This window comes from Eumetopias jubatus, unplaced genomic scaffold (genome assembly GCF_037043125.1).
Source record: "Eumetopias jubatus isolate StellerSeaLion01/CBP00866 unplaced genomic scaffold, mEumJub1_p1.0 scaffold_6, whole genome shotgun sequence".
Taxonomy (NCBI): Eukaryota; Metazoa; Chordata; class Mammalia; order Carnivora; family Otariidae; genus Eumetopias; species Eumetopias jubatus.
The window spans coordinates 17,026,077-17,052,388 of NW_028274812.1; the positions used below are offsets into that span (position 1 = coordinate 17,026,077).

General features: G+C 38.1%; 1 protein-coding gene across 1 annotated transcript in view; it reads left to right on the plus strand.

Moving 5' to 3' along the window:
* LATS1 (large tumor suppressor kinase 1) overlaps window positions 1-26,312 on the plus strand; it is a 49,982-nt gene extending 23,670 nt beyond the window's left edge. The window contains exons 3-8 of the mRNA XM_028103390.2: window positions 2,566-2,713; window positions 9,316-10,826; window positions 12,832-13,414; window positions 16,879-17,061; window positions 17,265-17,371; window positions 22,643-26,312. Coding sequence (XP_027959191.1) covers window positions 2,566-2,713; window positions 9,316-10,826; window positions 12,832-13,414; window positions 16,879-17,061; window positions 17,265-17,371; window positions 22,643-23,152 — 3,042 coding nt within the window. The 3' untranslated portion in view covers window positions 23,153-26,312. The remainder of the gene's footprint in view (window positions 1-2,565; window positions 2,714-9,315; window positions 10,827-12,831; window positions 13,415-16,878; window positions 17,062-17,264; window positions 17,372-22,642) is intronic.

Sequence of the window (26,312 nt, forward strand, 5' to 3'; positions counted from 1 at the left end):
GTCAGGTTCAAGGCAGTTGCAGTTTTTTGAGAATGATTCTAGTAGTCTGTAAAAATTAAAACCTCAAGTATGTCAAGATTACTTTCTTTGTAGGAATAAATGTTAAGCAGAATTGATGGGTTCTTGGGGCACATAAATCTACAATCAACAAGTGTATTTTTGCTGCTAAGCATGGAAAAAACCATAGTAATGTGGACACGATGTTTTCTTATCACATAAGACTTCGATTCCAAAGTTACTGATTTAAGGGTGCTCTTTTTCACACTGGCACCAACACCCCCACCTACAGAACTTTGGTCGATATTAACAGATGCCAAAAACATTTCAACATACAGCAATAATATTCAAAAATAAAAGCCAGCATATTAGTCACCAGCTGAAATTCTAGTGCATTTAACAAAAATAGTTCCCACAATATTGAAAAAGGATGGTGGGTGCCAATTTTCTTACCAAGTGAGATGACACTGCTGTGTGATAGTAGCATCAATACAGTTCGTTTGGCTTAACCAGTTTTAAAGTTAAGCCCTCCCTGTTGAATTTTAATTTGGAGTTATTTGAATTATTTTATTTCATTCATTCATTTATTTTTTAAGATTTTATTTATTTTTGACAGACAGCAAGAGTAGGAACACAAACGGGGAGTGGGAGAGGGAGAAGCAGGCTTCCCGCTGAACAGGGAGCCCGATGCGGGACTCTATCCCAGGACTCTGGGATCATGACTTGAGCTGAAGGCATACGCTTAACAACACTGAGCTACCCAGGTGCCCCTGAATTATTTTAAATTTGCACACAAAGTGAGACTTACTAATTCCTTTGTATCTCACTACAAACTTGCAGAAATCTGATTGGCATAAAATGTGATCACACTGTACTTTTTTATCAGTTAAGGATTGAGTTTGGTTGCTTTTAACAAAAATCCAAATAATAATGCTCTAAACAAAATAGTGACTCAGTTTATATAGCTAGTATTGGTCCACTCTCTTAAAGATGTCAGAACCTAGGACTCTTATGAATTTCTTGAATATTCCTTCTTTGTGGCATCATGCTGTAGCACAGATGTGAGATCTGTCGTCTAGGAAACAGGATACAGGAAGTACTTGTACCTAAAGCAGGGATAGCAACATTTTTCCAGAAACCCTTGCTTTTCTTTCATTGCCAGATTTGTCATGTGGCCACTGTAGCTATAAGGAAGGATTCTTCCAACAAAATCAGTAACTTTTTCTAGGAAAGGGAGAATGGATCTTGAATAGGCAGCAAGTCTCTGCCACAACCTTTTTTTTTTTCTTAAGATTCTATTTATTTGAGAGAGCAAGAGAGAGCATGAGCAGAGGGGAGGGGTAGAGGGAGAAAGACTCCTCGCTGAGCAGGGAACCTGCCAACGCGGGGCTTGATCGCAGGACCCTGGGATCATAACCTGAGCCGGAGGCAGATGCTCAACCAACTGAGCCACCCAGGTGCCCCTGCCACAACCTTTTTTTTTTTTTGGTTGGTCTCACCCTAGTCATTTCTTTAGGAGGATCATCTGTCAGTAGCCTGTTCACCCACTGGTCTTACTATTCCATTCCCATTTTAAAATAGAAATACTAGCTCCTCTAGGGCAAGTAAATAGCTGCTTCTCTCTTGAAAAAAGCCTATCCGTGTGCGTTCTGTATGTTAGTGTATGATTTATGTTTACATTTAAAGGGCAAGGAGTAGAGCAGGAGGACAACCCACATCTAATCTCCAGGCACTGTACTTAATGTGCTTTTACATGTTTTCTTATTTAGGCCTCACATCAATTCTGTAAGTGTATTGCAGATGAAGAAATTAAGCTCTAAAATGTTAAATAATCTGCCAGAGTTCACACAGTTCTAAAGGGGGGCATGTAAATAAATCTGCAATCACTGGAGTATATTTTTGCTTCTAAGCATAAAAAACAAAAGCATAGTAATGGAACTCAAACTCACTTCTGTTTGATTCCAGACTGCTTTTTCATCATACCATGTAGCCTCCTACCTAAAGTCATCATCACATAATCATATACCTTCTAAGTGTTTTTCTTATACCATTTGTCCTAGATTTATGTCCTTGTAAATAAGGTTCTCTGAAAATGTAAGCTCTAAGAGGATAGAAATCAGAACTACATAGCTCTTTTACTAGTAAACCCAGTGACAAAGGTACTTTACTAAAATGTTTTAATGATATAGAAGAGTGGTTTCCAGTATTTTGACTGATACCTTTTTAACAATCTGATAGTCTCTTTGTTTGTATAAGGATGAAATAAAGAATGAGAAATAATCAGAGTTCTGTTGTTAACAATTGTCCCCAGAAGCTAATCCTATAAGAGAAAAGTGATGTTACATAAAAGTGAAAATATTAAAGAAACATTTGAAGAATTTGAGCGTTTGTTTTCTTTTTTACTTTGAGATTATATGGATGTTTATAGTAGTTTTACAAACAGGACGTTAATATTATGGTTTGGGACCCTGTGCTTCATAATTATGAATTTCTCTAGTGAAGCTCGTAGTGTTCTTTCTCTCTTAATTATAAGGTTTAAACTTTTCTTTTTTTTAAACTTCATATCAGGATATGGTTATACAAGCTCTTCAGAAAACTAATAACAGAAGTATAGAGGCAGCAATTGAATTCATTAGTAAAATGAGTTACCAAGATCCTCGCCGGGAACAGATGGCCGCAGCAGCTGCCAGACCTGTCAATGCCAGCTTGAAACCAGGTGATCAATCAGACATTTTTTTTTCTCGTTTCTTATAGTATTGTTTTAAAATATTCATCTACGTCAACTCTTTAGTCTTAGAAATTAAGAGCATCACAGTAAGTGAAAGTCTCGTCAGGGTAAGAGCATGATAGTGTTATACCAAAATGAGTTTGGGGAGGCCCTTAAGGTTTCATAAGTAATTCTGATAAGCGGCCGCCGAGGTTGAAAACTACTTGATTGGTTATACTGAAGCTGAAATATTTCTTTTTTTTACCACAGATACCATATTCAAACTATTCTTTTTTTTCTTTTTATAATCTTGTTTTATTATAAGAGTGAAAGGTATTCATCACAGAATATTTAGAAAGTAAGTAAGGAAAAAGAAGACACCACTATTAATACCTACAAGATTTTGGTGTGTTTTGTTTCTCAGTCTTTTTTCCTGTGGAAAACCTGAGTGGGTTTACATGTGTATTTTGATTCTTACTGTTTAAGCAAAAAATGGGGTCACACTAAAACCTACTCGATTCACTTAATATACTGTGCATAACTTTCCTTGTTATTAAATGGTCTACAGAATAATTTTAGTAACTGCATTTTGTTAGATTTATCACATACCTTATGTAACCAGTCTCTCATTTTTGACATTTGCCTTGTTTCTCTTTTTTGCCATTATAGACAGCATTGCAGTAAATCCTTTTGTACCTAAATCTTTGTACATTCCTGATGATTTTGTGAAGAAAATTTTCGAAGTCTTGCAAAAATTTAAGGTTTTTCTTAGATACTGCTGTCTAGAAAGGTATTCCCAACTTATATTCTCCTGATCAGTTTAATATAAGAATGCCTATATTTGTAAATCCTAGGTACTATGATTTTTACATATTTAATGGCTGTGGAAATACTGTCTCGTTTTATATTCATATTTCTTTGATCACTGGTATTAAACATTTGGTTATCAATTTTTATTTACTTATTGTTTATTTTTAAATTGGCATTTTTTTCTTTGTTAATTTTGTGTTCATCCTTTTTTATTGATTTATAAGAGGCCTTATTTATTCATTCTTTTCATTCAGCAAAATTTTATTGTTCACCACTGTTTCAGGCCCTTTGCTCAGCATTGGGTATAAAGTTCTTGCCAGTTTGTAGAGCTGACATTCTGGTAAGGGAGAGCAAACCCTCTCACAAATAAATACACATAGGATTACAGCTACCTACATGTGAATGAAGTGGGGTGAGTTATACGGTACTGTAGACTCATATCATCAAGGGTTCTTTGACTTAATCAAGGAGATCAGAGAAAACCTTCCTGTGAAACTGATAGTAGAGCTAATAGCTGAAGAAAGACTAAGGTTAATGGAAGGGTTTAGTGAGGAACGGTGTCCCTGTGCATGGCCTGTTTGTCAGGTTTTGTTGCTACACTGGAAGAACTGAAAACAAGAGTGTGCAATAGGACTGGAGAAATACATAGGGCCTGACTATGCAGGACTGTCTGTTGATCTTATCCTAAGAGCAGCAGGAAGTTAGGGAAACTTCAAGCAGGGTAATGATATGATTAGATTTGTGTTTGAAAAAGATGGCTGCAGTGGCTAAGAATGGATTGGGGGTTGGGTATTGGGATAGACTGGATAAGAGATATGGTAGTTCCCAGGAAACAAAGGTTATTTAGACTGGAAGAGGGCAGTGGAGAAAAGTGAATGGATTAAGAGAGATGAGAGGGGTAAAGTTGACAAGGACCCGGTGATAAATTACATACAAGGGGTGATAATGGAGAGGAATAACTCTTATGCTTCTGGTGCAGAAATATAGATGCAGTATGGCGATACCCCACATTATAAAAGTGAATGCCAAGAGAGAACAGGATTTGGTGGAAAAAGATCATAAGTCTAGTTTTTTACCTCAGGTTGAGTTAGGTTCATTGAGTTACCCAAGTGAAGATGTTAGCTAGGGAGCTGGATATATGTACAATTAGCCCTGTGTATGAAATAGGTCATTAAGGGAGATTATGTAGACAAAAATGACAAGATGGCCTAGAACCAAGCCTATTACTTAGTAGCTGGCAGGAGAGGATAAGCCTGCAAAGACAGAAGAATTAGCTGAAGAGGAAAAGAAAAAAACAAAAGTGTCTTGAAAGCCAAGGGTGTATTTTATAAAATTATTAATCTGTAATAAATTGGAAATTTAAAAAATAAAAAGATCTTCACTGTGTAAGAAGCATACTCTTGCTAATGTCCTCACTGTACCCTCATAGAAAAACTTCTCAAAGTATTGTTTATACGTGAATTCTTTTTTTTTAATACATGGATTCTTTACCTCACATCGATGTATTCCTCAACCCATTCCATTCTGAATTATGCTCCCATGACTGAATAGAAACAAATTACCCCATGTGTCATGGGCTGAACTGTGTCCTCCCTCCACCAAATTCAGGAAGTCCTAACTCCTAGTACCTCAGAATCTGACTGTATTTGTAGACAGGGTCTTTTAGGAAGGCAGCTAAGGTTAAATAAGGTCATTTGGGGTGGGCTCTAATTTTATAAAATAGAATAATGATTAATTATTCCAAAATTTAAATTTAAGATGACATATATAAGTACAAATAGTTTATTATTATATTTAGCAGACATAAAATTTCACTGTTAGATTTCTGTAAAGGTTTCTAAGTTTTTGTTCTCCACTTCCATACTTACAGTGGACTAGTAGCAACGTTTTGAGGTAGTGCTCCATATGAAAATGGAGGGAGAGCCTTGTTTGTTTGTTTTAATAGTAAAGACTTAGGCATGTTTAAAAGATAATTGCAAAACTCCAGTTAAGATAAATAAATTAAATACTCAAGAGAAAAGGATCAAGTAAGGTTCCTGAGAAGCCAGGAAAAGAAAGGATCCAAAGCATAGCATGACAGATTATTAGCCTTAAAGAGGAAGAAGAATCAACCGTTTTGCTCTAACAGGAACTAACAGGCCCAGGTTATGTGGGGACGATAAGGGAGTTCCTTTCTGATGCCTTCGGTTTTCTCCAAAGTGGAAAATCAGGTCATCTGCTGAGAGTGGTGTGTGAGGAATGGGACAGGCAATTTGAGGAGACCCAGGACTAGAGAGAGTTGTAGTGGAGACCAAAAGAAACAGTAGGATTTCCGGGCAGTGCTAAAGCCATTTGATGATGCTGATCGTTGAATTTATGGTGGAATCAATCTGCACTTTACATCACCTTTTCTAGCAGGCATGAAAAAAAGTTAGATAGCTTGAATCATCTGTGACTAGAGTTCTACTAAACAAGTACAAAATAAGATAGATAAAGAGAGGACAGAATATTGCTGAAAGGGTGATTTAAATCCTTAATCAAGGCATATTCCTGCTCTGCTGTTAGGGGCTTTCCATTCCTTCCAGACTCCTCTTGATGGCTTTGCTGCTGTCAGACTTCCTCCAGTACCCCACTTTCCCTCATTTATTGCTCTCCAGCCATGCTGAATTTCTTTTTGTTCTTGGAAAATACCAAGCTCCCCCCTCAGGACCTTTCCCTAGTCTTAGATCATATGTCATCTCCTTGGTGGAGCCTTTTCTGACTACTGAATCTCATCCCTTTCTATCTCCCTGTTTCTCTCTACCATTTTGATGCCATTTATGGTTCCTTCATAGGATTTATCATACCCAGATGTTACCTTATTTATTTACTTGTTTATTGTCAGTCTTCTCCCCCAAGAATGGAGGTTCCATGGGGCCGTGGATATTTGTTCACCACTGTACTTGGATGGTGTAGATGCTCAATAAAAATTTAATGAATGAATAGAAATGAGGGGAGGAGAAAAGGAATACAGAGGGGAGAAAGAACTACTGGACCATGGAATTAAATTAGCCACAGTGTCACATAAAGAAAGTGGAGGACTAGTGAAGTAGGGATATGAAGGTCTTGGTGAAGTTGAAAAATGCTTGTAGCAGTAGTTAAACATGAAAGGAGAGTTGTAGTCCAAGTGTATAAACCTTAAAGAAATGATTTTGAAAAAAGCAGATATGGTTAATATCAAAATTAGAAATAAGATCTTAGGAGTGATATTGGAGATCGAGGGGAGGAGGTCAAGAAACTGAGGTGAGGGTGATGGATGGTTTGTCCACATGGATGTTGAAGTTATAGAATGTTGGCAGGGCCTAGGGTAGACTGAATGTCAAAACTATGGGTGAATGAGGACAAGCAAGTAAGAGTTCATTAATTGAGAGGAATGAATGTGCATCCAGAGAGCTGGCTTTTTTAAGAGTATGAAAGAATAATGAGAGGTAGAATCCCACCTTTAGCCCAGTTTATTTATTTTTTAATTAATTACTTATTCTGGGGGAGAAAGAGAGGGAGGGGTGAGGGGCAGAGGGAGAGAGAGAGAGAATCTCAAGCAGGCTCCATGCCAGGCACAGAGCCCGACATGGTGCTCGATCTCACAACCCTGAGATCATGACCTGAGCTGAAATCAAGAGTCGGACGTTTAACCGACTGAGCCACCCAGGTGCCTCTAGCCCAGTTTATTTTTAAAGAAAACCTTAATTGCAAAGGGCTGAAAAGGAAGTAATGTCAGCAGAAGATAATCAGCTTTAAGGAGTTGGTGGGAAAGCTTGGAGCAGACGTTAGTGATATAGGAGCATTTGTTAGTTATAGAACAGAGCAAGCACGTCTGGGGGGCAATAGTGGGAGGGTTTGGGAAGTGGGAGAACATGGAGAGCTTTATGAGAGGTGCAGAACAGAGGTGGCAGTATACTCTAGGCTGGCGGAGACTTATATTTATTTTTAAATACTTTTTTTTTAAGATTTTATTTATTTATTCATGAGAGACAGAGAGAGAGAGAGAGGCAGAGGGAGCCTGATGCGGGACTCGATCCCAGGACCCCGGGATCGTGACCTGAGCCAAAGGCAGACGCTTAACCATCTGAGGTACCCAGGCCCCCGAGACTTACATTTTAACTGGTAAAAGCTGAGTGAGTGAAGACATGTTGTATTTAGCCTCAGCTGACTATCTGAGGAAGGTGAAACTGAGGTTGGTGGCCAGAAGACTTGCCTGGGTTGCCTGGAGTGATGACTTTTCCTGAAGTCATAGGCCCAGCATGCTGCCCAGCCTCGATGAAACAGAGTGTTAAGCTGTACATTCTGAACATTTACCAATTTTTCCTCATATGTGTTTTGTTTTGAATGTTGCTAAGTGTTTTATGTTCTTTGTATTTAGATCTGTAAATTATCTTTACTGTATATTCTCTATCTGGAATGTATTATTTATATGTATTGCATTTTATATAAATGCATTTTATGTATTTTTAAATGTGTTAAAGATCTTTTTCCAAGTAGTCAGACTATTTTAAATACTTCAGTGGTTTTTTTTTTGTATCATTTATTTTCTTGCCTGTTTCATAGTTGGAAATTCCAGTAAAGAGAAACTATAAAATCTATATCTTATTTCAGCTAATTGTCTCCTTGTATCTTTGAAATATATTTAAAAGTAAATGTTGTATCTATTAAAATTACAAATGAACACACCCTTTGGCTTAATAATGCCACTTCTGATAATTTATCTACTTATATATGAAATGATATCTGGGGGCGCCTGGGTGGCTTAGTCGGTTAAAGCATCTGCCTTCGGCTCAGCTCATAATCTCAGGGTCCTGGGATTGAGCCCCATGTCAGGCTCCCTCCTCAGTGGGGAGTCTACTTCTCCCTCTCCCTCTACCCCTTCCCCCTGCTCATGCTCTCTCTCTCTCAAATAAAATCTTTATTAAAAAAAAATTTTAAAAAATGGTATCTACAAAATTTTTCACTGCCTTTTTTTTTTAGATTTTTTTAAAGAATTTATTAGAGAGAGTGAGAGAGAGAGCACATGAGAGGGGGGAGGGGCAGAGGGAGAAGAAGACTCCCTGCTGAGCAGGGAGCCTGATGCGGGACTCGATCCTGGGACTCCAGGATCATGACCTGAGCTGAAGGCAGTCACTTAACCAACTGAGCCACCCAGGTGTCCCTTTTTTTTTTTTTTTTGTATAGCAAAAGACTAGAAACAACCTTACTATTCTTCAGTAAGGAAACTGATTAAATTTGGGTACATCCAGGCACCTGAGTGGCTCAGCTGACCTTTGATCTCAACTCAGGTCTTGATCTCAGGGTCATGAGTTCAGGCCCCACGTTGGGCTCCATGCTGGGTGTGAAGCCTACTTTAAAAAAAATTAAATTTGGGTACATCCATACAGTGAAAAACTGTGGTAAACTTTTTAAAAGTAAGCAAACATTTTATATACTGATACAGAATCTTCAATATTTTAGTGAGAAGAGCCAGGCACAGTAGTATACATAGGAGATAGTCTATTTACTTGCATATCCCCAATATATCTTACTGATGACATTGATTACCTTCAAGGAAGGAAGTTCGTTGGCTAAAGGACAGAGGTGGGTATACTTTTGTACTTCTTGAATTCTGAGCTGAGAGAATGTATTACCTAGTCAAGTAAAAATTTGAAAGGTAACATAAAACCACTTAACTGAAATTTGATTTTTATAATTCTCAAAAGAGAATTACCATTTAGCTATGTCAGAATTCCAAGCTAAATTTTTCAAAAATAAGAGGTTAAAAACGTGTTTTTTTTTTCTCTGTTTTATGACCATAGGGAGTGTGCAACAATCAGTTAACCGCAAACAAAGCTGGAAAGGTTCCAAAGAATCCTTAGTTCCTCAGAGACATGGCCCACCACTGGGAGAAAGTGTAGCCTATCGTTCTGAAAGTCCTAACTCGCAGACAGATGTAGGAAGACCTTTGTCAGGCTCTGGTATAACGGCTTTTGCTCAAGCTCACCCTAGCAATGGACAGAGAGTGAACCCCCCACCACCTCCTCAAGTAAGGAGTGTCACTCCTCCACCACCTCCCAGAGGCCAGACTCCTCCTCCAAGAGGTACAACTCCACCTCCCCCCTCATGGGAACCAAACTCTCAAACAAAGCGCTATTCTGGGAACATGGAATATGTAATCTCCAGAATCTCTCCTGTTCCACCTGGAGCCTGGCAGGAGGGCTATCCTCCACCACCTCTGAACACGTCCGCAATGAATCCTCCTAATCAGGGTCAGAGAGGCATTAGTTCTGTTCCTCTTGGCAGACAACCAATCATCATGCAGAGTTCCAACAAATTTAACTTTCCACCAGGAAGACCTGGAATTCAGAATGGTAGTGGACAGACTGATTTTATGATACACCAAAATGTCCCTGCTGGCACTGTGAATCGGCAGCCACCGCCTCCGTATCCTCTGACCCCAGCTAATGGACAGAGCTCTTCCGCTCTACAAACGGGGGGATCTGCTGCTCCTTCATCATATACAAATGGAAATCTTCCCCAATCTATGATGGTGCCAAACAGAAACAGCCATAACCTGGAACTTTATAACATGAATGCACCTGGACTGCAGACAACTTGGCCTCAGTCATCTTCTGCTCCAGCCCAGTCCTCCCCAAGCAGTGGGCATGAAATCCCCACATGGCAACCTAACATACCAGTGAGGTCCAATTCCTTTAATAATCCATTAGGAAATAGAACAAGTCATCCTGCTAATTCTCAGCCTTCAGCTACAACAGTCACTGCTATTACACCAGCTCCTATTCAACAGCCTGTGAAAAGTATACGTGTATTAAAACCGGAGCTACAGACTGCATTAGCCCCTACACACCCTTCTTGGATACCACAGCCAATTCAAACGGTTCAACCTAGTCCTTTTTCTGAGGGCACTACTTCAAATATGACTGTTATGCCTCCTGTTGCTGAAGCTCCAACCTATCAAGGTCCACCTCCACCTTATCCCAAACATCTGCTACACCAAAACCCATCTGTTCCTCCATACGAATCAATCAGTAAATCTAGCAAAGAGGATCAGGCGAGCGTGCCCAAGGAAGATGAGAGTGAAAAAAGTTATGAAAATGTTGATAGTGGGGATAAAGAAAAGAAACAGATTACAACCTCACCTATCACCGTTAGGAAAAACAAGAAAGATGAAGAGCGAAGGGAATCTCGTATTCAGAGTTACTCTCCTCAGGCATTTAAATTCTTTATGGAGCAACATGTAGAAAATGTACTCAAATCTCATCAGCAGCGTCTACATCGTAAAAAACAATTAGAGAATGAAATGATGCGGGTAAAACCTTTTAAAATGCCCATTTCATGCTTGATCATCTGTTTGCTTATTGTTTATTTTAAAATATTGGTGCAGTATTTTTCTTTCTTTTTATACCTAAATATATTATCAGTTATTTAAAAGTCAGTAAATTAAAGTACTTTTGATTATGCCATTTTGTTTTAGTATTTCAGGATTTACTCAGAATTTCCTGGAATAAAGTTCTAATAAATTAAGAAAAATATAATTTATAGTGTGCTGTTTAGTTTACATAATCCCTTTATATGGAAGTAGGAGCAAAGGTTATTTTCTAGGTTTTACACATTATCTTACAACATTTTAAAATAAGCTAGAAATATCTGGGTCCCATCTCTTTATATACTTTTGAAACCTTTGTTTTTACTTATAGTAGTTTTTGGGCTTTATTTATCAGGCTTATTCATTTGATTGGTCTCATTAGAAAGTGCCAAAACCTGTTCCTTCTGTTATTTCATCTTCTAATTTCATTTTTATAATGTACCGGAAAATGTGCTGAAATTTTTAAATTACTAAAAAGGAGACCAGAATTAGTGCTCACTCATTTTAGATGAATCTCTGTTGTGATTCCATATATATATCTTCACTAGATGTTATGGTGGTACTATCATTGTTAATATTTTTGTCACATGTTTACAGTTCAGAGGTTAATTCCCAATCTTATTATCTATCACTCAGAATCCAGGAGGCTTAAATTTGTGGTAAAACTTTCTCACATAACTTGAGAGCCAGTCTTTTAAGATAATTTTTCTAAATCTGATTTCACAGTTATGTTATTCCTGCTATAAATTGAACTTTCTTAGATGAGAAATACCATGATAATCTGTAGGACTTATCCATATTTTAGTTCTTAGGATTTCTTACTAAAGTCTGTCTGTATGTATTTTCTTAGTTTATTTTTCCTTTTTCCTCTTCACTTTCACTAATAGCTGATTTAAACTTTTATGGTGTTGGAAGCTTTGCTGACTTCTGTAGCCTCCATTACTGTGTAGGCAAGTAAGATTTTAAGAGAAACAGTTCTAAGTCTGGCATGCCACCCCTCTTTAAAGATTTTGCATGGAAATGCACATCCTAACAGAAGCATGAGGTTGCTATATTCTAATTAGGCTTGCATTTCTAGAATTAGACTCTACTTCTTTAATTCCTTTTCTCTTTAAACCCTTAAATTAGTTCTTTATTGAACTAGCCAAAAATAAACTTCCTTCTAAATCCAGGTAGTCCAAGTCTACTAAGAAGTTGGCTTTTGTTTTTAATCTGTGTTTTGGTATCTTCGTAAGTCACTATGACTATCCTTTGAAATGTTCCAAAATGTCTAAAAGATACCTTATAATCAAACAAGTTGTCTCTTTTAAATAAGGTAGGAGAAAGCCTTTGCATTTTGCATTAGTGGTGGCTGTGAGTCCTACCCTTACTCTAATGCCTGAGAAAAATAAAAGAAAGATGAAAGGAAAGATGGACTATTAATGAGTGGTTTGGTTAGAGAAGGCATTCTTTTGTTCTTAATACATTAATTTTTTAGAGTAAATGACTGGATGGGAAGAGATTTTTTTCATGAAAGGTAAATAGAATATTTTAATCCTAGGCATTCCACAAGAGAAGCATATAATGACGGCAATCTAATCACATAATTTGGGATGAATATGCATGGAGAGATAGATGAGGATGCATGTTAACAGATGTTTGGTTATTGCACATTGGGAACTTTTTTGGGGGTGCATTAGAAAGCAGTTGAAGGCTGACCATTGGTATCATCTTCTTGCTCTCCACAGCAGAATCTGCATATATACTCACCTTTGTAAATCCTGTTAACTGTCCCTTAAGCTGCACTTTTGATAATTAATTTTCTCTGAAGTATTTTCTAGATTTCTAACATGCTTTATTAAAAATTATTATGCATTTAACCTTTATATGCCTGAATTTTTTCCAAACTATTTTTTAATATTTGGTATAGAAGATAATTCCTCATTTAACCTTTAGTTTATTTGCCTAGGTTGGATTATCTCAAGATGCGCAGGATCAAATGAGAAGGATGCTTTGCCAAAAAGAGTCTAATTACATCCGTCTTAAGAGGGCTAAAATGGACAAGTCTATGTTTGTGAAGATAAAGACACTAGGAATAGGAGCATTTGGTGAAGTCTGTCTAGCAAGAAAAGTAGATACTAAGGCTTTGTATGCAACAAAAACTCTTCGAAAGAAAGATGTTCTTCTTCGAAATCAAGTCGCTCATGTTAAAGCTGAGAGGGATATCCTGGCCGAAGCTGACAATGAATGGGTAGTTCGTCTATATTATTCGTTCCAAGATAAGGACAATTTATACTTTGTAATGGACTATATTCCTGGGGGTGATATGATGAGCTTATTAATTAGGATGGGCATCTTTCCAGAAAACCTGGCACGATTCTACATAGCAGAACTTACCTGTGCAGTTGAAAGTGTTCATAAAATGGGTTTTATTCATAGAGATATTAAACCTGATAATATTTTGATTGATCGTGATGGTCATATTAAACTGACTGACTTCGGCCTCTGCACTGGCTTCAGATGGACACATGATTCTAAGTACTATCAGAGTGGTGAGTAAAATCATAAAATTTGTACATTTTAATATGATTTATTAAGGCAATAAGATATAAGATGGTATTATCACTGGGTGAATGCCAGAAGTCCTGGTTTCAGGTCTTGACCATTGGATAAATATGAGTGAATCCTTTAGACACCTAGACTTATAAAATGAAAGAATATATTAGATTCAGTTATTTCTAATTATCATTAACATTTTTGAGTTAATCTCTTTACATTTTGTTAATTTGAAATATGTCAGACAAATAACATTTTAAAAATAATCTTGAAATGAAGCCCCATACCTGCCATTCAACTTAAGAACCAGTTATCAGTACTTTTGAAGCCCCTAAATGATTGCTTCCCCTTTTCTCCTTCATGGAGGTAACCATTATTTCAGAACTCTGTAATTGGTTCTTTACTTCTCTCTATACTTTTTCCACATAATGTCTGTAACCCTGAACAATGTTTTTTCATTTTGTCTACTCTTGCACCTTTATTTACGTGTAACTATTCTGTATGTATTCTTCTGTGTTCACTTCTTTTACGTGTTTGAGGTTGATCTGTGTTACTGCATATGACATCTATTTTCACTACTATTTAGGATTCCATTGTATGACTACAACTTATTTAAATGTAAGCACTTTATGTACACAATATCACTGTGAGACAGGATAAAGAAACTGAGGCTTATTTAGATGAAATAACTTGCCCAAGTCAGACAGAAAAGAAGTATAAGGGCTAGGCTTTGAGCCCAGGTTTGTCTGATTACAGGGCCCATGTTATTTCTACTACACCACACTGCCTCACCAAGATCCCTTCAAAGCGCTAATGGAAGTGTAAGTCGATCTAATAATTCTTGAATACTTATTATGACTAGGTTCTTTGCATATATTCTAACTTAAGCGTCAAAGCAATCTTCTGAGGTAAGTCTTATTAGCCTTCTGTGCTTAAGTGAACACAGTAAATTGAACATTAAATGGATAGAACTGAGACACCTGAACCTGTCTCCCCAGATTCACCTGAATTACTTGGGGTTTTTCTTAAAAATGTGATTCTTAGGTTCTATTCCAGTCTTCTGATTGGAAATATTCACTGGAGGGGAGAAATTTTTTTTTTTTAACTTTGCTTTTTATTTTTTTAAGTAGGTTCCACACCTCACATGGGGCTTGAACTCATAACTCTGATTTTAAGTGTTGTATACTCTACCAACTGAGCCAGCCAAGCGCCCCAAGAAATTGTATTTTAGGCAAACATCCCAATGATTATTACAGTCAGGTTAATTTCAGATGTATTTTTCTAGGTGATTTCATCCAGTCATGGCTTTTTTTTTTTTTTTAATTTTTTTTTTAAAGATTTTATTTATTTATTTGACAGAGAGAGACAGCGAGAGAGGGAACACAAGCAGGGGGAGTGGGAGAGGGAGAAGCAGGCTTCCCCGTGGAGCAGGTAGCCCAATGCGGGGCTCGATCCCAGGACCCTGGGATCATGACCTGAGCCAAAGGCAGCCCCTTAACGACTGAGCCACCCAGGCGCCCCTAATTTTTTTTTTTTAAAGATACTTTTTATTTATTTATTTGACAGAGAGAGAGCACAAGTAGGCAGAGCGGCAGTCAGAGGGAAAGGGAGAAGCAGGGAGCCTGATGCGGGGCTCGATCCCAGGACCCTGGGATCATGACCTGAGCCGAAGGCAGCCACTCAACTGACTGAGCCACCCAGACACCCCTTTTTTAAAAGATTTTGTTGATTTATTTGACAGAGAGAGAGCACAAGAAGAGAGAGCAGCAGACAGAGGGAGAGGGAGAAGCAGGTTCCCTGTTGAACAGAGAACCTGATGTGGGTCTCGATCCCAGGACCCTGGGACCATGACCCGAGCTGAAGGCAGACTCCTAACCAACTGAGCCCCCAGGTGCCCCCAGTCATGGGTTTAAATGCCATCTCATATCAGCGACTTCCAAATTTCTCTTTAGAAATGGCCTCTCCCTTTCATACGTGCGCGTGTGTGTGTGTGTGTGGTGTGTTTTGTTTTTAAGATTTATTTATTTCTTTTAGAGAGTGCACAAGCAGGGGGAGGGGCACAGGGAGAGAAACTCCAGCAGACCCCATGCTAAACATGGAGCCCAATGCGGGGCTCGATCCCAGGACCCTGAGATCATGATGTAAGCCAAAACCAAGAGTCAGATGCTCAACTGACTGAGCCACCCAGGCGCCCCATGTGTGTTTCTAATGGGCCTTTCAAACTTGTTACCAATAAACAACTCTTAATTTCTCCCCCTCCAGTCTTCCCCCATTTTAATAAATTACACTACTACCACCCACTTAGTTATCCTTGATTCTTTTTCTTCCACACCCTCTACATCCAGTCCATCAATAAATCCTGCCTATTCCACCTCTAAAAATACCCTGGATCTGTTCACTTTTCTCTATCTCCACTATTAACATCATAGTCCAAGTTTTTTTTTTTTTTAAGATTTTATTTATTTATTTATTTGACAGAGAAACAGCAAGAGAGGGAAGTAGGCTTCCCGCCAAGCAGGGAGCCCGATGTGGGGCTCCATCCCAGGACCCTGGGATCATGACCCGAGCTGAAGGCAGATGCTTAACAACTGAGCCACCCAGGCGCCCCCATCATAGTCCAAGTTTAACTGCAATAGCGTCTGAACTGGTCTCTTCACGCTTGTCCTCCCTATAATCTAGTCTTTACACAGCAGTTAGTGTTTTCTTTTTTAAACATAAATCACATCTTGCCATTCTCTTCCATCAAACTCCACTATCTTCCCACTGTATTTGGAGTAAAAGGCAAATCATTTCTTTTGCTTATAAAACCCATGTACACTGGCTCCCACTCCATTGTCTACCATTTTTTCCTTTACTAATTGCACTGGTCTTCGCTCTTACTGTTTCCATGTAGAATGCCTTGCCCTGGTTTTCAAATGGTTGAGTCTTTCTTGTTTTTTACGAATTTCACCTCAGTCTTCCTGAGCCACCCTGGTATATTTGTCATATCACCCCACGTTGATTCTCCGAATGGGATGCATCATTCTCTTTCTTATATATGTATCGGTTGTGTTTGTCCCATACAGAGAAGCTACCTGAGAGAAGAACCTTGTCTTTCTTATTTATCCTTATCATTTGTGGAGTGAATGAAACACTTATGAAATTTGTTTGAAACTTTGTTCAGATTAGTAATGGGGAGCAATCTGAATAACAGATTCCTGATCCTGCCTACTCATGACTTTGATTATCATCATTTAACATTGAGTAAATTACTGAATCTTACACTAAAACCTGTCCTATTGATATCTCAGAGCACAGGCTCTAGTCAGTAATAAATACCATCAGTGATAGGCATACATCGTGTCTTAGTTTGTCAGAAGAAAAGTTTGTTAACTCTAAACCATGGTGCTAAAAGATTAAACAGGCTTTAGGTACACTCTTGTTCTTGATGCTTTTATTTACTAACCCATTTACTACACAGGTGACCATCCACGGCAAGATAGTATGGACTTCAGTAATGAGTGGGGTGACCCCTCTAACTGTCGATGTGGAGATAGATTAAAGCCACTAGAGCGGAGAGCTGCACGCCAGCACCAGCGATGTCTTGCGCATTCATTGGTCGGGACTCCCAATTACATTGCACCTGAAGTGTTGTTACGAACAGGTAAAACATTAGTTTCATAATATCTCAATAGTCCTGTAGACCAGCTGAAACTTTAATTAATTAGCATGTGGCTTATTTTTCAGATTTATAGTAAAAATACTAATTTCTACAGCATAAGCTGGTGATGTAATATTTTTATTTTATTAATTCTGAGCACTTTTAAAAGGTTTATGAATAACTATAACTTTGGTATCTTATTTTAGGCTACACACAGTTATGTGATTGGTGGAGTGTTGGTGTAATTCTTTTTGAAATGCTGGTGGGACAGCCGCCTTTCTTGGCACAAACACCATTAGAAACGCAAATGAAGGTAAGATAGAATCTATACCAAAGAATTGTTACAAAGTCCTTATATCACAGACTTTTAGCAGTCCTTTACTTAGAGCATCTTAATTTGGAATTTAAGAATGAACTTGCAAGGGGGTTGCTGGCTGGCTCAGTTGATAGAACATGTGACTCTTGATCTTGGGGTCATGAGTTCGTGAGTTCGAGCCCCCATTGGGGATAGAGTTCATATTAAAAAAAAAAAAATGAACTTGTAAGGTTATAGGAAGCCACTAAAATTCCACAGGTGAATTTTACTCTGCATCATCCTGTTGTCATACTATTATATTCCCCCTCACTCATTCTCATGGAAGTCTTTAGTACTGTTTGCAGATTTATCCTAATTTATTTTTTGTCACCTCTGGCTCCTGGCTTTGTTACCTTCCATGCACATTCTACCCCCAAACTACAAACAAAGTATGTATCTCCACTTGAAATTACCTCTGGCACTTAAATGAGAAGTTGCCTTTGATTTGGACCATAAATAGTCCCATTAAAACCCCTTCAGTGGTTCCCATGTGCATGGATTAAAATCCAAATTTACCCTTTTTTCCTTTGTCCATATCATTCCCTCTGTCTGAAATGTCCTCCTTTCTTTCCCATCTTCCACGACCCTCCCCACTTTCTTAAACATGGTTAACTCCTAAACTAACTCATTCTTAGTCATCCTTTAAGTATCTTGAAGTTATCTCTTCTATGATGCTTCCCCCTAAGTTGTAACTACTTCTTTATTGCATTTAATATACTATATTTAAAACTTTTGGGCCGCCTGATTGGCTCAGTTGGTTAAGTGTCCAACTCTTGATATCAGCTCAGGTCTCGATTTCAAGCTTGTGGGTTTGAGCCCATGTTGGTCTTGCGCTGGGTGTGGAGCCTACTTAAAAATAAATAAGATAAAAATAACTTGCTTTATATTTTTTTTCTTTTCTTTTTTTTTTTTTTAAGATTTTATTTCAGGGGCACCTGGGTGGCTCAGTTGTTAAGCGTCTGCCTTCGGCTCAGGTCGTGATCCCAGGGTCCTGGGATTGAGCCCCACATGGGGCTCTCTGCTAGGCGGGAAGCCTACTTCTCTCTCGCCTACTCCCTCTGCTTGTGTTCCCTCTCTTGCTGTCTCTTTCTGTCAAATAAATAAATAAAATCTTAAAAAACAAAAAAGATTTTCTTTATTTCAGAGAGAGAGTGAGCATGAGCTGGGGAAGGGGAAGAGGGAGAGGGAGAAGCAGACTCCCCACTGAGCCAGGAATCCCGATGTGGGGCTCGATCCCAGGACACTGGGATCATGACCTGAGCCGAAGGCAGATGCCTAACCAAGACACCCAGGCACCCCTATTTATTTATTTTTGAGAGAGAGAGCGAGCGTGTGCACGCAAGTGGGGGTAGGAGCAATGGGAGAGGGGGAGAGAGAATCCCAAGCAGACTCCGCACTGAGCCTGGAGCACAACACAGGGCTCAGTCCCAGGACCCCGAGATCATGACGTGAGCAGAAATCAAGAGTCGGTTGCCTAACCGGTTGAGCCACCAGGCACCCCTAGATTTCTTTTAGTATAGGTCTATTGGTAATGCATTCCCTCAGGTTTAGTTCAGATTATTTTGTCTGAAAGTGTCTTTATTTCACCTTCGTTTTAATATATGCATATATGAAAGCATATATATATATGTATATAAAAATGTGTGTGTGTTTGTGTGTCTGTGTGAAAAATTGAATGCTTTTTCCTTAAAATCAAGAACAAGGATGGAGGGTCGCCTGGGTGGCTCAGTTGGTTGGGTGACTGCCTTCAGCTCGGGTCATGATCCTGGAGTCCCGGGATCGAGTCCCGCATCGCGCTCCCTGCTCGGCGGGGAGTCAGGTTCTCCCTCTGACCCTCTTCCCTCTCGTGCTCTCTGTCTCTCATTCTCTCTGTCTCTCAAATAAATAAATGGGGTCTTTAAAAAAAAAAAGGAACAAGGATGGAGCACCTGGGTGGCACAGCTGGTTAAGCATCTGACTCTTGGTTTCAGCTCAGGTCATGATCTCGGGATCCTGGCATCAAGCCCCGTGTCAGGCTCCACGCTCAGCATGGAGTCTGCTTGAGATTCTGTCTCTCCCTCCCCTCTTCCCCTCCCACTCCTGCTCTCTCTCTTTCTTTCTCTAAAATAAATAAATAAAATCTATAAAAAAATAAAAGAACAAGGCAAGGATATTTGGGGGTTTTTTTGTTTTTTGTTTTTTTTAAGATTTTACCCATTTATTAGAGAGCAAGCACAAGCAGGGGGAGCAGCAGGGAGAGGGAGAAGCAGGCCCCTTGCAGAGCAGGGAGTCCTATGCAGAACTCAATCCCAGGACCCTGGGATCATGACCTGAGCCTAAGGTAGACACTTAACTGACTGAGCCACCAGGCTCCCCTTCCCGGGGATTTTCTATATAGAAAATTATGTCATGATCTCTGAATAGGGGAAGTTTTTCTTTCTTTATAATCTGTATGCCTTTTATTTCTTTTGTTGCTATATTATACTGGCTAAGACTTCCAGAACTATGCTTAATAAGACTGGTAAGAACAGATATCCTTGGGGCTTGTGCTCTCTCTGTCAAATAAATAAATAAAATCTTTAAAAAAAAAATCCCAGGAAATTTATGGAAAAACCCATAGAAGTGAGTTTAGCAAGGTTCTAGGATATAAGGGTAATACATACAAATCTATTGTATTTCTATATTCAAGCAATAAATGACCAGAAACTGAAATTTAAAAGCAGTACCATTTATAGAAGCTTCCCCAAATTGAAATATGTAGGTATAAATTTAATAAAACATGAACAAGATCTGTATGCTGAAAGCTACAAACTCTAATGAAAGAAATCAAGAAAGATCTTAATAAATACAGACACATGCCATGTTGATAGATTGAAAGACTCAACATAGTAAAGCTATCACTTATCTCCAAAAACATCTATAGATTTAATTTTGTTCTAATTTTTGTAGACATAGATGAGCCAATTCTAAAATATATATGGATGGATAAAGGAATTGGAATAATGAAAACAATTTTTTTAAAAGAAGAGCAGAGCGCCTGGATGGCTCAGTTGGTTAGACGACTGCCTTCAGCTCAGGTCATGGTCCCGGGGTCCTGGGATCGAGCCCCACGTTGGGCTCCTTGCTCAGCAGGGAGCCTGCTTCTCCCTCTCCCTCTGCCTGCTACTCCGCCTGTTTGTGCTCTCTCTCTCTGTCAAATAAATAAAAAATCTTAAAAAAAAAAAACAAAAACAAAGGGGCTGCCAGAGTGACTCAGTTAAGCATCTGATTCTTGATCTCAGCTCAGGTCTTGATCTCAGGGTTGTGAGTTCAGGCCCCACATTGGGCTCCACGCTGGGCATGGAGCCTACTTAAAAATAAATATTTATTTAATATTACTTAATATTTATTTAATATTTTTATTTAATATTTATTTATTTAAATATAAAATAGAAAGAGGAATCAACTTGATTTTAAGACTTACTGTTACAGTAATCCAGACAGGGTGATATTGGCAAAAGGACAAAACGTAAATCAAGTGTCAGGAACAGGATAGAGAATGGAGAAATAGAACCACCCAAATCTGACCATTTGATCTTTGACAAAGGTGCAAATGGAGAAGGAATAGTATTTCAACAAATGATATAGGAAAAATTGGTCAGCCATATACAGAAGTACTGAAACTCAATGTAAACTTCATCCTTACACAAAGATTAACTCAAAATGGATCATCGATCTAGAGATAAAACATAAAGCGATAATACTTTTAGAAGAAAACACAGGCGAAAATCTTTATGGCCTAGGGTTAGATGAAGAATACTTAGAAATGACACCAAAGTCATGAGCCATAAAAGAAAAAGTTGAGAGATTGGAATTCATCAAAACTTAAAACTTTCAGTATACAGAAGACACAGTCAAGGGGCACCTGGGTGGCTTAGTCAGTTGAGCGTGTGACTCTTGGTTTCAGCTCAGGTCATGATACTCAGGATCATGAGATCGAGCTTTGTGTTGGGCTCCACGCTCAGCTAGGAGTCTGATGGAAATTCTTTCCCCCGCCCTCTCCCTCTGCTCTTCCCCTCCCCCCCCCGCCCCCCTTGGCATGCACCTGCAGGGTCATGCACACCCTTTCTCAAATAAATAAAGGGCACCTGGGTGGCTCAGTCGTTAAACATCTGCCTTCGGCTCAGGTCATGATCCCGGGGTCCTGGGATCGAGCCCCGCATCAGGCTCCCTGCTCTGCAGGAAGCCTGCTTCTCCCTCTCCCTCTGCCCCTGCTTGTGTTCCCTCTCTCACTGTGTCTCTCTCTGTCAAATAAATAAAATCTTTAAAAATAAATAAATAAAGTCTTTAAAAACTAAACAAAACACAGTCAAAACAATGAAGACATGCTACAGCTTGGGAGAAGATATTTGCAGATTACATTTCCCACAAAGGACTGTATCTAGACTATAAAAAGAACTTTCAAAACTCAGTAGTAACAAATATTTCTTCATTACCTACTACCTTCCTTCCCTTCCTCCCTCCCTCTTTCTTTCCTTCCTTCTTTCCTTCCTCCTTCCCTCTCTCCCTCATTCTGTTTTATTCAAAGCCAGAATAAATATTTATTTTTTTTTTAAGATTTTATTTATTCATTTGAGAGAGAGGCAGAGAGAGCACAAGCAGGGAGACAGGGAGAGGGAGAAGCAGGCCCCACGCTGAGCAGGGAGCCTGATGTGGGGCCCGATCCCGGGATCATGACCTGGGAGCCAAAGGCAGATGCTTAACCATCTGAGCCACTCAGGCGCCCCCAGAATAAATATTTATTGAACATCTATTAATTATGTGCCAGGCAACTTGCCAGGCACTGAGAAATACAAAGACAAAACACAGTCTTTAGCCTTATGGAAGTTTTTCTGTGGTAGAAGGACACAGACATAAATAGGTGCCACAAAGTATTAAAGATACTATGGTAATAGTAAATACATAGAATGGGAGGCACAGTAGAAATAGTCATTTTTGCCATAGGTGGAAGAACTTAACAGGGGAGCTAAAACTTAAAATGATGAGTCTTGTAATGTGAGTATAAGTTGCCTGGAGTGGAGGGAATGGGAGGAAAGGTTATTTCCCACCACTGATTCATTTATTATTAAAGGTAAGGAAGGCAAAATACCATGAGATTTCTTTTTAAAGATGCAAATAGTCTGGTAAAACTTTTTGGTATAAAACCTGGAGGAAATTTTTGTTTTTCTTATTTATCTCTTCCCTCCTAATTTCTAAAAATCCTCTTTGAAGGTTATCAACTGGCAGACATCTCTTCACATTCCACCTCAAGCTAAGCTGAGTCCTGAAGCATCTGATCTTATTATTAAACTTTGCCGAGGACCAGAAGATCGCTTAGGCAAGAATGGGGCTGATGAAATAAAAGCTCATCCATTTTTTAAAACAATTGATTTCTCCAGCGACCTGAGACAGCAATCTGCTTCATATATTCCTAAAATCACACACCCAACAGATACATCAAATTTTGATCCTGTTGATCCTGATAAGTTATGGAGTGATGATAATGAGGAGGAAAATGTAAATGACACTCTCAACGGATGGTATAAAAATGGAAAGCACCCTGAACATGCTTTCTATGAATTTACCTTTCGGAGGTTTTTTGATGACAATGGCTACCCATATAATTATCCAAAGCCTATTGAATATGAATATATTAATTCACAAGGCTCAGAGCAACAGTCAGATGAAGATGATGATCACACAGGCTCAGAGATCAAAAATCGTGATCTAGTATATGTTTAACACACTAGGAAATTATTATAATGAGGATTTGCAAAAAGACCTGAAACGCAGAGTTTTTTGAGGCTCCAAGAGTAAAATTATGCAAATGTGACAGAGCTGTGTATGAGTGCTCTGTGTACAATATTTTATGCTTCTAAATTATGGAAAATTTTTTTAAAATGTTAATTTATTCCAGCCTTTTTAATCAGTAATTTAGAAAAAATTGTTATAAAGTAAATTATGAACTGAATATTATAGTCAGTTCTTGGTACTTAAAGTACTTAAAAAAATAGTGCTTTGTTTAAAAGGAGAAGCCTGGTATCTATTTGTACATACACTAAATAATTTTAAAAGACAAGAGTGTTTGAAATTTTTTTGAAAGACAGGTTTAGTTTTATCTTGCTTTAACCAAATATGAAATGTACCCCACATTCAAAGAGCTCTTTTTTTTTAAACCCCATAACCTTGTTTTTGGTGCAAATAAGCTATAGAAATTAAGCCATGATGGTGATGAGTGTTCCTAGGCTAATGATAATCTGATAATTTACATTTTGGAACTGAGAAATACAGGGTTGAAATAGTATGTTCATCAGAAGAAAAAATAATGCAGATTATCTGGGATTCCCCCCCCCGTGGAATATTTAATCTTCTAGCATTTATTTCTCATGAATTACTGGCTTTAAAAGAAGCAAAGCACTACTATTTTTCTTTCTATACCGGTATTTTTTATTTTTTTTTTAATTTTAATTTTAATTTTTTTTTAAAGATTTTATTTATTTGACAGAGAGAGACACAGTGAGAGAGGGAACACAAGCAGGGGGAGTGGGAGAGGAAGAAGCAGGCTTCCCGCCGAGCAGGGAGCCCAATGCGGGGCTCAAACCCAGGACCCTGGGATCATGACCTGAGCCGAAGGCAGACACTTAACGACTGAGCCACCTAGGCGCCCCTCTATACCGGTATTTTTTAATGCTGCTTCTAGTTTTTAAAAGGGAACAAAGTTGCCATAAGTCAAAATTCACAGTACTGAATGCTTAACCTTCTTTCATATTTTTACTTATAAATTTTTTTTAAAGTTTCTACCATCCTAAGCAGAGAGATTATTTTCAGTTTCATATGAAACTTTAATTAGAAAAATTATTTGTGGGTACTCACTAGAAAATTACTTTTTCTTTGTAGTGACAGTTTTGGTTATGTCATCAGTAATGTTACACGTTTCCTCTTTCAGAACAGTGCTGTATACATGGATTGTTATGGCAAAGGAAATCTGGCTATTTGGCTGTATTTTACCTATAGGCAGGTTAACTGGTGAAAAAATTATTTAATTCTTAATTAAGGTGGCCGTTAGTAATTAGAAAAAGTTACATAGTGGTCTTAGTAGAAAATTCAAATCCTCCTAACTTAATTTAAGGTTAAATAATATGTTTTTCAGCATGCCTTTTATATATAATGTTTAGGTTTTAAGAACACTTGTGGTTTCATACCAAAATACATTTAGCTTCTCTTTTAGGAAGGGGAAAAGGGCTGTATTCTGACATAAGTAAAATTTGTGTTTTACTTCCTTTTCTTTAAGCTCCACTGGTGGGGAATTGTTTTATCAAAATTTTATATGTCTGGATAAGAAGAGGCATAATTTTAGTGATTATCAAACTAATAGAAAAAAGCTAGTGGAAGTCACATGTGTAAGTAAAATTAAACGCAAAGCTGTTCCAGTTGAACTGGGACAGGCAACAAAGACTTATTAGCTTACACTTCCCACCTTTCTCTAGGTGTCCCTCTCAGAGCTCAGCTTGTAAACCACGGGTCTTTGGGGTTCATTGGGTTTTTTTGAGAATCTGATGAAAGGTGGGGACTCTTTTCCCAGAAAAATACACATCAACACACACATATATAATGCCGCACGCAGCCTTAGGAATTCTGGACATGTTGAAAACTCACAAACTTGGTTAAGGACCTCTGTCCTGTAAGAACACTGATCTATTAAACTAAGAACTTTGCTTTAAATTTACTGATTAGTACTCAGATTCGCACATCTTGTATAAACACTGATAATTTGTGATGGGAAAAGTCTGTACCATGTATTAAGATATCCCTAGGAATGCCTCTTTCTTGCTGGTACAGCACTAAGACATCTTAAACATACTCTTGAGGGCATTGAAATAGATGTTTGGCATGTTACAGGCTTGATACAGAAATATTTGTGAAGGACTTCTAATCAGAGAGTTGTAAGAAAAGGCACCATAATGAGTTGGCAGTCTTCACTTCATGGAACATTTGATTAGTGCTATAAAATCCTTTGCCAAAGTAGTTCAAGAATTTTTAGCTCAGTACTCAAATTTTAAGATATCCCTCTGGCTCTTTGGGTTTTCTAAGTCAGATTTATTGAAATTTCCATTTGGTTGTTTTACTTCAGGATTGTGGTGCAATGCAGTACAAAACCAACTTTGTTACATTTATGTTGTAGGAAAACTAAGGTGCTTTCTCCTCCCCCACCCTCCCCACAAAATCTGTTGACACTACAAATTTTGTGTTCTTTTAAAATTTCCTCTGACAACATAAGCTTTTGCTGTTTGTGTAAAGCAGTATAGAAGCCTTTGATATCTGCAGTTTGTTACAGTTTGGATATACTTATTAGCTGTCTTATTCCCAAACCATATCCAGTTCTTAGAGCACAGATTCTGGTGTTTCCTGACCAAAAAGATGAGAACAACATGAAAAAACCTCTATGCTTTCAATTGAAATAGAGTGAAAACATTGGTTATGTGTGTTTTCTTTTTCAAATAATTTTCCCACTTATTAAAAAACTTGCTGTCTTTCTTATACTTACCCCTTTTTATGTATATCAATAGTATTTATAAAATGTGTTCTATAATTATGTAATTGTAGATACTATTATGTATTGTCAGTGACATTCTAAGGCAGGCCCTATTGCTGTATCTTTTCTACCTTATTTGTAATAGGAACTATAGAATGTATGACTAAGAAGTCACTTTGAGATTGACTTTTTTAAAAAGTTATTACCTTCTGCTGTTGCAAAGTGCAAAACTGTGAGTGAAAATGTTTTATTCTGACTTAATAATATGTTAGAAATTAGAGAATACAGTGGGAGGAGTTTTAGATATTGCTGCTGCTGTTACCTAAGGTACTTTAGAAATTTTTCTTTAATAAACAAAAATAAACAAAA